General features: G+C 33.0%; 2 protein-coding genes across 2 annotated transcripts; both read left to right on the forward strand.

Moving 5' to 3' along the window:
• Window positions 1-2,608: 2,608 nt before the first annotated feature.
• Window positions 2,609-4,705, forward strand: LOC133796694 (cinnamyl alcohol dehydrogenase 1-like). The gene is made up of 5 exons (XM_062234326.1): window positions 2,609-2,794; window positions 2,930-3,043; window positions 3,148-3,375; window positions 3,487-3,926; window positions 4,046-4,705. Exons 1-5 carry the CDS (start codon window positions 2,706-2,708, stop codon window positions 4,243-4,245), a joined length of 1,071 nt encoding a protein of 356 aa, XP_062090310.1. The 5' UTR covers window positions 2,609-2,705; the 3' UTR covers window positions 4,246-4,705.
• Window positions 4,706-6,100: 1,395 nt separating this feature from the next.
• On the forward strand, window positions 6,101-10,797 carry LOC133819325 (protein FAR1-RELATED SEQUENCE 1-like). Its single transcript, XM_062252533.1, has 7 exons — window positions 6,101-6,238; window positions 8,557-8,731; window positions 8,908-9,668; window positions 9,765-10,133; window positions 10,216-10,344; window positions 10,434-10,511; window positions 10,786-10,797. The coding sequence occupies exons 1-7, from the start codon at window positions 6,101-6,103 to the stop codon at window positions 10,795-10,797; spliced, it is 1,662 nt and encodes a 553-aa protein (XP_062108517.1).
• Window positions 10,798-11,684: the final 887 nt, after the last annotated feature.

Below are 11,684 nucleotides of genomic sequence, written 5' to 3' on the forward strand. Positions count from 1 at the left end.
AAAAGGTTGCAGCAAAATAGTGACAAAATTTCTTTAAATTCATTTCATACTAATTATACTTTTAAAAAAACACCAATAATTACATTGATAAACTCATTTTCTTCAACTAGCAATTTTTTTATATTACTGGAAAACAACTCGCACTCGCACCAGTAGTAAGATAGTTAATTACTAGCAGTTTTTTTGGTAGTAAGAGCATCACCAATAGAGTGCTAAATTGGAAGGCATTGTTAAAATATAGCATACTTAAAAAAAAATTCTCTATTGGTGTGCCAATAGTTGTACCAAATTTGGCAAACAATACAAGATATATATTTAGATCATAATTAATTAATTATTTTTATTGTAAGCACTAAATGTAAATATAGACTTTTACTTACTTTTTATTTTTTTAGTGGGATAATAATAAAATAAGAAAGAAATTTTTATAGCACAATATTTGAGAGATGGTCTAAGTTATCTATATTAAAATGTTCAAGGTCAAAGTAGAATAACGACAAAATGACAAAACTTCAGGGGCTAAAGTGAAATTAACATTTAAAACAATATCAGTGAAGATTATGTGCCTCTAGGCTCCATCAAATGTGAATATTTTGATTTACCAATTCAGAAAGGGAAATTTAATGTTATATGCATAATAACTTAGTGAAATTTTTTAATATGCCACCATAAGTTACTATCCCAAATATATGACAATTTCAATTTTTTAGACAAAAATATCCCTAATATTCAAATACTCATTTTCTCTCTTAATCCAAACTTTCTCTCTCTAACATCTCTTATTCTCTCACTCTCTCTAACATTCTAATCGTGTAGATCTCGAAAAAATACCAAAATTAAAAAAAAATCATCTGAAACCGATATTTGAGTGAAAAAAATATGAATCTCCAAAGTTTTCGTCAAATTTCCATGCAGAGCATCGAAATTGCATCGAAAAAGCATCATTTTGGATCAAAATCAAGTTTTCATGATTGCATCGAAACATCATCGATGTACCATCGATTTTGCATCAAAATATCATCGATTTGGCATCGAAACACCATCGATTTTGCATTGAAAAGTCATCGTTTTGGCCAAAAAACAAGTTTTCATGATTGCATCGCAACAGCACCGAAATACCATCGATTTTTCATCGAAACATCATCAATGTACTATTGATTTTGCATCGAAAAAATATTGTTTTGGCCAAAAAACAAGATTTTATGATCACATCAAAAGAGCATCGAAATACCATCGATTTTGCATCGAAAAAGCATCGTTTTGGCCAATAATAAAGTTTTCATGATTGCATTGTAACAGCATCGATACACCATCGATTTTGCATCGAAACAACATCGATTTTGCATCGAAAAAGCATCGTTTTGGCGAAAAACAAGTTTTCATATTTGCATCGCAAGAATAACGAAACAACATTGAATTTTGTATCGAAACACCATCGATTTTGCATCGAAATTGCATCGAAAAAACATTGTTTTTGCCAAAAATAAGTTTCATGATTGCATCGCAAGAGCATCGAAATTGCATCGATTTTGCATCGTTTTGATGCAATTTAGATGCTTTTTTGATAGTGTTTCAATGCAATTTTGATGCAAAATCGATGGTGTTTCGATGCTCCTGTGATGCAATCATAAAAACTTGTTTTTTTGGGCAAAACGATGACTTTTCGATGCAAAATCGATGGTGTTTCGATGCCAAATCGATGGTACATCGATGATGTTTCGATGCAATCATGAAAACTTGATTTTTATCCAAAACGATGCTTTTCGATGCAAAATCGATGATGTTTTGATGCAAAATCGATGGTACATCGATGATGTTTCGATGCAAAATCGATGGTATTTCGATGATGTTGCGATGCAATTATGAAAACTTGTTTTTTTTGCCAAAACGATGATTTTTCGATGCAAAATCGATGATATTTCGATGCAAAATCGATGGTGCATCGATGCAATCATGAAAACTTAATTTTTATCCAAAACGATACTTTTTCGATGCAATTTTAATGTTCTGCACTGAAATTTGACGAAAACTTTGGAGATTCATATTTTTTCACTCAAATGTCAATTTCGGATGATTTTTTTTTAGTTTGGTATTTTTTCGAGATCTACAAGATTAGAATATTAGAGAGAGTGAGAAAATAAGAGATATTAGAGAGAGAATGTTTTTATTGAGAGAGAAAATGAGAATTTAAATATTAGGGGTAATTTTGTCTAAAAAATTAAAATTGTTATATATTTAGGATAATAACTTATGTTATGTTGACATATTAAAGATTTTACTAAATTATTATGGATATAATATGAAATTTTGCTTCTGAAATACTTATTATACATAACAATAGACGATCATTGAGGTAGGTGGTGGAATATATACTCTGGTGTGCTGGTCCGCAGGAGATAGGTTCCCGGGAGTTCACCTACTACAACCGGACCCACCATGGGGTTGTCAACCATCCACCTCCTAAAATAAGCTTTCGTTTTCATTTTTTTATTATTATTTTTCTTTTTAATTTCATAATTTAGTTTCTGATAAAAAAATATATATTCTATGACAAGCAATAGGTCCTAGTGTCCTCAATATAAATAGATATAGGTGTGTGTTACTTTATTTTCTCAAGAGCATTTTCCAAACAGTGTCTTCTTCTTCCCATCCACTCCACCCACACCCTCGATTGTTTCTTTCTATTTGTCGTTATCAGTAGAAAAATGGGAAGCATTGGGGCGGAGAAAACCATAACAGGATGGGCTGCCAGGGACTCATCTGGTGTTCTCTCACCTTACACTTACACACTTAGGTGACCCTTTATTAATCAATTGATAGAATTTCATTTGCTTTCTTTGTTCATCATCATTAAATCAATCCTCTTGGTTTGTATTTATATTAATGTTTAGTTTGTTCTATATTATGTATTATAATTATAACTCTGCAGAGAAACCGGTCCTGAAGATGTGTACATCAAGGTCACGTGCTGTGGAGTTTGCCACACTGATGTTCACCAGGTCAAAAATGATCTGGGCATGTCCAACTATCCTATGGTCCCAGGGTACGCAGTTCAAATCGATTTGAAACCACAATCCCAGCTTGTTAGTTTTATCCAATGTTTGATTATTATTATCATTTTTTTCACTGATTGAATGATTAATATAGGCATGAAGTTGTTGGTGAAGTTATGGAAGTGGGATCCGAAGTGACCAAGTTCAAAGTAGGTGATATCGTCGGAGCCGGCTGCATAGTCGGCTCCTGCAAACACTGCCAGCCATGCAAGTCAGACAATGAGCAGTATTGCAATAAAAAAATCTGGTCTTACAACGATGTCTACACCGATCAAAAGCCTACTCAGGGTGGCTTCGCCGAGGCCATGGTGGTCGATCAAAAGTACATAATCCTACTTTATTATATATATATATATATAGAGAGAGAGAGAGGGAAAAATGATAATCTTTCCAAGCATGTCCTCAACAATTATTTATTTGTTTGTTTTTCCAGGTTTGTGGTACATATACCAGAAGGAATGGGGGCAGAACAGGCTGCGCCTCTACTTTGCGCCGGAGTAACGATCTACAGCCCATTGAAGCACTTTGGATTGATGCAAAGTGGGCTAAGAGGAGCGATTTTGGGGCTGGGAGGAGTGGGACACATGGGGGTGAAGATAGCCAAAGTCATGGGACACCGTGTGACTGTGGTAAGCTCTTCTGACAAGAAGAGAGAGGAGGCTCTCGACCATCTTGGAGCTGATGACTACCTTGTTAGCTCTGATGCAGCCAAAATGCAAGAGCAATTTGACTCTTATGACTACATAATCGACACAATCCCTGTTTTTCACCCACTTGAACCTTACCTTTCGCTTCTGAAGCTTGACGGGAAGCTGATTTTGATGGGTGTTATCAACACCCCACTTCAATTTGTCAGCCCTATGGTTATGCTTGGTAAGTTATTTTAGTTGTTTATTAATAATTCATTCTAGTTAGTGGTTGTTTTTGGATTAAAGAAGGTTACTTCTTATGGGGTTTATAATTTTAATGGTGGGTACTCTTTGTTTTTGTAGGGAGAAAGGCCATTACTGGAAGCTTCATTGGGAGTATAAAGGAAACAGAGGAAATGCTTCAGTTTTGTAAAGAGAAGAACTTGACTTCCACGATCGAGACTGTGAAAATTGATTACATTAACACAGCTTTGGAAAGATTGGAAAAGAATGATGTTCGGTACAGGTTCGTTGTTGATGTTGCTGGAAGCAAGCTTACTTGAATGGTGGAAAAGGAAGAACGAGTACTAATTAAAGGAGGAAAAGTCTTATACATACCAAACCGAAGAAGATAAAAACAAAAGTGTTTGTTTGTTTGTTTTTTTTTTTTTTTTTACATTTTTTTTAATCAAATGCTCTGTTCGTCTGTCTCTGCGTGGGAACAGTTTGGTTAAGTGGCATACTGTTGATGCTTTCGTTAATTTTCACTGTTTCTTTAAAAAAAATGACAATTTTCATTAATGTGATCATTAAGTAGTTTGATACGGTTTGTAAAGTCGTAATGAGGGTGAAAGATATCAAACTCTGAATTTGTGGATTGGAACGCAAGTCTTTTTCGTGCGTTGTCCTTCAGTATTTAATTAGTGGTTGGTGTTTGCCACTGATGGCGTTAAGGATTCTTGATGATCTCTGTTCAGGAAAATAATAATAAAAAGTTTCTCCCAATGAAAGATTTAGTATCAATGAGTCATCTATTTTTTTTTATACCTAAATAAGTTTGGTGAGTGAGTAATTAAAAGGGAAATTTGCACATAAATTACATCTAAAACTAAAAGCATTACAACACATATATTATAAAATCAATTTATCATATAATAATCATATAACATTAAATTGAGAGAATGAATTATCATAATTTCAATGTCTTGAAACATTATCTTTAAAAAAATAATAATAACCAAAAAAAAAAAAAAAAAGGAAACATCGTCTTCTTACACACCTTTTTCTTCCTAAATTTTCTCAACGTTACCACTTTTTTTTTATGTTTCAATTTGTGTTGTAAATAAGTCATCTATTTTATTATACCTAAATAAGTTTAGTGATTGAGTAATTAAAAGTGACCATCCTTTGGTGTTGTAACTTACCTCTTTCTCTTTCTCTTTCTCTTTCTCTTTCTCTTCTTTCTTTCTCTTGTCTATTTCTTCATTTCTCTTCTATTCTCTCCATAAATTTTGAAGGTAACATATTCATTGTTTTTTGGTTTCCTCTTTATAAACCCTGCATCTCTTATTTATTCAAATTTGTCATGTTTCTTTATTTGATTTGGTTAAGAGGTAGCTAGATTGGAACCAAATTTTATGTCCCACTTACATGTCCCAATTCATGTCTCAACCACTTATATGTGGACAACTCAATTAAAATGACACGTATACATTTAACAGAATTTTTATTAACTCATATACTTGTAACACCACCGTTAGTGCAGGATGAATTATTTGTAATTAATTCTCTTTATTAATTTATTTATTATTTACAAAAACCCTTTCAAATTCCAGTTTCCTTTTTTTATTACTGTTAGTCCTATTAAGCTTCTCTTTTTAATTTGATTAATAAAAACTATCAGATTTCTCTGCCTTACCGTCCCTTACGAAAAGCAAATTCTCTGCACTCACAAAATTCTATATATATGATACTACTGTGAAAGGTTAGTAATATATATATATTTATATATATATATCTCTACTTTTTGTTCTATTTGATTTATTTTTTATATATATATAAAAAAAAAATCAATCTTGACTCATATGGTAAGAACCATATTATATTTCTTTTAAATACTATTAAAATTCTTTATTAAAGGGTAAATCTTTACATCAATATAGACTTATATATGAATATTTGAAATTGAGAGATATGTTTGAAAAATTATTATATATTGAGTTGATGGCTAAATTTTATAAATTAAAATTCTGATAAGATTTTTGTATAAACCTTTTTGTTCTTACATATATATATATATATAAATATATATATAAGTCATGTAGTGTATTCTAATAAAATTATCAATTATCAAAATAGTGTCTAATATTTTATTTGTTACATGAATTTATAAAATTTATTGTCTTTTTATTGAAGAGGATGGACAATACTAATTTGGTGGAGAATGATTTACAATCACATCGAAAAATAGATTTTGAAAGTGAAGATGGGATATTGTCTTCAAATGTTGATATAAAATCTCTTCATTCTAAAATTGATGAAGAGGCAATACCAAAGGTTGGTATGGAGTTTAATACTGAAGAGGAAACTTATAATTTTTATAATGCATATGCGTATAAGATAGGTTTTAGTATTAGAAGGAGTAAAACGCATAAAGATTTTTTAGATGGACGGATAATAGATAGAATATTTTGTTGCTCATGTGAAGGTCATCGAGAAAAAGATAAACGGGATGTTATAGTGAAATCTCATCGTGCTGAAACGAGATTTGGTTGTTTGGCAAGAATGAAAATCAATTCTCGTCAAAATAGTAAATATCGTGTGGTCGATTTTGTTATGGAACATACACATGTGACATCAAGTCCTAGCAAAAGTCATTTACATAGATCTCAAAGAAGATTGACTGTAGCTGTAACGCCCTGGCTACCCCAGAACAGTTACGGTGAACGGTGGACCGGAAATTTGACTCACTACCTGAGTCCTTTGGTCAAAAACGTGCTCTAAGTGTAATTAACAGGTTAAGGTATAAAACCAATAAAAAGGAAATGGAGATTTTTATTACAAACTGCTCTGTAGAGCTAAACAAAACATTTACAAGTGGCTCTCAGTACAAAATGGTCACTATTGTTTTAGATTTACAATCCCGCCGACCTAAGCGGCAAAAGTAGGGTAAACCCCCTAGTTCCTCTGAGAACTCCTTGGCCGTGGTGGTCAAGCGGCCGCATATGTACAAATCACCACATCAGCTCTCCACTCAAGGCTAGGTGAGCTTTTCTTTCCCTTTACCTGCACCACATAGCACCCATGAGCCAAAGCCCAGCTAGAAAACATAATAATTTTCATAAACAATATCAAATGATTATCATTATAATCACACTGAACATAAAGTTTCCGAGCAAACGAGTGAACATCACATGTTCTTAGCGGGGGAGAGTGGCTGCTAGGTAAGCCACTAGCCTCCAAGCACTTATTTCATTCATCGACCCTCGGGGTCGGTCTGGCATCAATGCTCTTTGAGCCATTCAATGCTAATGGTCGATTAGATCTAATCTCTGTTGGCTTGCGTGATCCACGCTATGGCCGTTCTGACTAATAAATCAGCGCTATGTGACCAGTGTCCAGTATCACTGCCGAACTTGACTGGTAAGTCACAGCTTCACAGCTGATACTAACACCTTTGCCAGTTCTGACTAACAAGTCAGTGCAACGTGACCAGTGCCCAGTACCACTGCCGAACCTGACTAATAAATCACGGCTTCACAGTTGATACTAGCACCTTTGCCAAACCTGACTAATAAGTTAGTGCTATGCACAAGTGAACAACATATGCTAAGCATTCCATGTTCAAACCATGTCCATATTACACAATCAACATGCCTTACAAACATCCATGCATGTCTCACTTGGGGTGCAGTTTTCTTACCTCGGGTTCTGAGCTAGAACAAATAAAAGAGTGACCCTGAGAACGATCGACCTTTTGGTCCTTTAGCGGTTACCTCAAACTTGGTATTGAACCCTCTCCAATGGCTGAACTAAAACCACAACCTTAGCCCCTTGATTTCCTAGCTTAGTTCCACACCTTAAGCTCAAAACTCCAAAGAAGAAACAAGGGAAATGAATGTACGGGAAGGAAGAGACTCTCACTCTGTTTTGGTTCTGTTTACTCTACAGCCTTCCAAGCTTCATATATATCCAAGCCAAAAGACCATTATACCCCTAGGTCTTTAAAAGTTTCTAAAGCCAACTCAAGGGTAATTTTGACACTTTCCACCTACACCGTTAATCATAATTAACGCTTCCCAATACTCGCTAATCTCAAAATTCTCAAACACCAATAATTCACCTCCCGTTACCCTTTAATGCCCGATAACACTCTAATCATTAAAAGCACCCCGAGAATCACCCCGAGCCCCGAGCTTAAGCGCGTTATGACCAAACCGATATTTAACATTCATTGATCATCTCATGCCAAATAGCTCGAACAAACCCACATCATAATGTGGTCTCAAGATATATCACCAACATGCGTACAAATAATCAATTTACCCTCAACGGGCCAAATTACCATCACACCCCTGTGATTAGAAATATGGACCCACATGCATGCATTTCACATCATATCATAATATAATCAACATATGCATGCATTTATCAATTAATAACATAATCAAGCAAGTATGGCCCTCCCGGCCTACTATTCACGCCGTTAAACACATCGGAGAATTCGGGGCATTACAGTAGCCCAAGCTGTCGAAATTGATCTAGCTAACATCTCAGGAATTACTCCTAAGGCAAGTTATGATTTAATGGCTAGGCGAGTTGGTGGGTGCGAGAACCTTGGATATACTATTGTTGATTGTCAAAATTATTTGCAGAGTAAACGAACAATTCAAATGAGAGTAGGAGATACTGGTGGTATACTTGAATATCTTCAAAGTATGCAATTAGAAGACCCTACTTTTGTTAGTTCCATGCAAGCTGATGAAGATGACATGATAACCAATATCTTTTGGGCAGATGGAAGAATGATGACAGATTATTTCTATTTCGGTGATGTTGTTTCCTTTGACACAACTTACAAAAAAATAAAGAGTGTCGACCGTTCGCAATGTTTCTTGGGGTGAATCATCACAAGCAAACTATTATCTTTGGAGCTGCACTATTATACGATGAAACTGCTGAAACTTTTGCTTGGTTATTTGACACTTTTGCTAAAACAATGTCAGGAAAAAAGCCAAAGACTATTCTTACTGACCAAGACGCAACAATGGAAAAAGCTTTAGAGTCTCAATGGCCAGAAACAACTCACCGTTTATGCATTTGGCATATATATCAGAATGCTACAAATAATCTTAGTGGGGTTTTTCAAAATTTTAGAGAATTCACAAAGGATTTTAGTAGTTGTATTTATGATTATGATGAGAAGGATGTTTTTATTGAAGCTTGGAATAGTATGCTTGATAAATATGATCTTAGAGACAATAAGTGGCTAAAAAAAATGTTCAATTTGAAGGAAAAATGGGCATTGGTATATGGAAGAGAGACATTTTGTGCAGACATGACAACTACTCAGCGGAGTGAAAGTATGAATAATGTAATTAAGAATTATGTTAGCTACAAGCATGAAATACCAAGATTTTTTCAGCATTTTCAAAGATTAGTTGAGGATCGTCGATATGATGAGTTGAAGACTGATTTTAAAGCAACTCAAACTTCATTGTCATTGTCTTTGCCAATAGAAATTTTGAAGCATACATCAATTGTTTACACTCCAGCTGTATTCAGAATGTTTGAGAAAGAATTTTGCAAGGCTTATGATTGTGCTATGAACATTAAAAGTGAGAATGGAACAGTGTCAGAGTATACAGTGACCCCTCATGGAAAGGTTTATGAGCATATTGTTACATATGATTCTTCTAATGATACAGTGACATGTGGTTGTAAGAAATTTGATTTTGCAGGAATTTTATGTGCACATATTTTGAAGGTATATTCATATAGGAATGTCACAAAAATTCCTTCTCAATATATTTTAAAAAGATAGACAATGCATTCAAAAACTGGAATTTCTTCAATTATGCAGAGCAAGAGTGTGTCTGTTGAAGATGCAAAAGAAAAAATGGCAAAACGTTACAAAGAAGTTTGTAGAATGCAAACTCAGCTAGCAACAAAAGCCGCTGAAGATGAGAAAGCATACAAAATTGTTGTCTCTGTGTTTAGTAAGAGTTTTATATATTTGGATGCAAATGATAGAGCTCAAGGGAAAGAGATTTCAACTTCTACTACCAGACATAATGATATTGAAAACAAGAGCAATAATGGAATAAGTGATCAAATTAAAGGATTTAAGACTAAAAGAAAAGCTCATGGTGGATCTAGAAGAATTAAAGGTGCACTTGAGAGAGCCAAAAATAAGAAAAAGATGGTTAAGGAAGATTCTCCATCACAACAGGTAATGTTAACTTAGTTTTAAATATTGTCATTTATAATTGTTTTCATAGTCTCTCTTCTAATCGTATTTTGATGTGTTATAGGATTTTCATGAACAAAAAGCAAACGATCAAATCAATAATGGAAGTGGAATACCATTTTTGTCTTCTAATTATTTTCAAGAGAATATGTCATCTTCATCAGCAAATATAGCTTCCTTGCATCAGAAAGAAGTATTTATATTGTCACATCTGTCATTTATTCTATGCTTCATTTATCAAACTTATTTTCTATAATAATGTATTTAAAATCTTAATTTCAGACTCCACCATATACTCATAATTATGATGGTTATGAAGATCTAAATGAGAATACAAGTATGACTGAACTATTGCAACAGGTAATTAATTGTGTATGTATCCATATATTGTTTGCAGACATAATTTTATTAAATATGATGATATTTACTGTAATTTTTCTTTTTTGCAAGCTATATCAACTCCTACTACATTTCAAAGATTTATTGGCAATTATTTTCAAAAATCACCACAGTGATAATGAACGTTTTGTATTTTGATATATGGTTTGAGACTTTATATTATAAACTCTTTGTGATATTGGCCAAACATAAAGAGTTTTTTGTTTTAATATAAATTTTTCTATGTTTTTGTTAGTTTGGCGGTTGATTATTAAAATCTATGATGATTTTTTTTTTAAGTTATCTATGGTGATTCTTTATTTTGTGTTTGTTGTCCTTGTTGGAACTTTCCTTTGTTTGAGGCTCCTCTCCTTTGATTTGGTTCAGTAAAATTTTAGTCCACGTTTAAAATTTTCGGTATAATAAATTTTTGTTGGTTCATAGTCCTATTTTCTTTTATTGAATGAATTTTATTTGATATATATATATATTGTAATATATATATGTATATTATATATAAATATGAAAGTGGAGAAGACTAGCAGAGAAATTTGGGAAGAGACAGGAGAGAGAATGTGGCATTTAGAAGAGATTGCAAATATTTTTTTATTTTTTTCGTATGGGACTGCAGAAAAGAGGTCATTAATTGCAAAGAAGCCCTCCTGCACTAACGGTGGTGTTAAAAGTATATGAGTTAATAAAAAATCTGTTAAATATATATGTGGCATTTTAATTGAGTTGTACATATATAAGTGGTTGGGACATGTATTGGGACATGTAAGTGGGACCGAAAATTTGGTTCCAGCTAGATTTGTTAAGAGACTTGAATGACTTTAATTTGTTTCAAAAATAATTTGGATGCTCTAAAGTAGTTGATATTTGATTGAAAGGAATGAAAATCAAGGAATAAGAATGAGAATGAGAAAAAGAATAAAAATGAAATGAAATGAATGAAATAAAATTTAATATGAATAAAAAAATTAATAAAAAGATATTAAATCTTTTTTCAATTTTGAATTGGAATGATTTTTTCTTTCATTTTCAAATGGAATAGTCATTCTACTAAAATGGTGAAAAAATTATTCTATTATAATGATATTCCAATACTCTATGAGGATGTGAAAAAGAATTAGAATGAAATAAAAATTAATATGA

The sequence above is a fragment of the Humulus lupulus genome, chromosome 1, assembly GCF_963169125.1.
Source record: "Humulus lupulus chromosome 1, drHumLupu1.1, whole genome shotgun sequence".
NCBI classification, from domain to species: Eukaryota; Viridiplantae; Streptophyta; class Magnoliopsida; order Rosales; family Cannabaceae; genus Humulus; species Humulus lupulus.

Coding starts and splice junctions, on each gene's coding strand:
- LOC133796694 (XM_062234326.1), top strand. CDS start 2,706: ATGGGAAGCATTGGGGCGGAGAAAACCATAACAGGATGGGCTGCCAGG. Junction 3,044..3,147: donor AACTATCCTATGGTCCCAGG/GTACGCAGTTCA, acceptor TGATTAATATAG/GCATGAAGTTGTTGGTGAAG. Junction 3,927..4,045: donor CAGCCCTATGGTTATGCTTG/GTAAGTTATTTT, acceptor TTGTTTTTGTAG/GGAGAAAGGCCATTACTGGA.
- LOC133819325 (XM_062252533.1), top strand. CDS start 6,101: ATGGACAATACTAATTTGGTGGAGAATGATTTACAATCACATCGAAAA. Junction 8,732..8,907: donor GACAGATTATTTCTATTTCG/GTGATGTTGTTT, acceptor AAACAATGTCAG/GAAAAAAGCCAAAGACTATT. Junction 10,134..10,215: donor AAGATTCTCCATCACAACAG/GTAATGTTAACT, acceptor GATGTGTTATAG/GATTTTCATGAACAAAAAGC.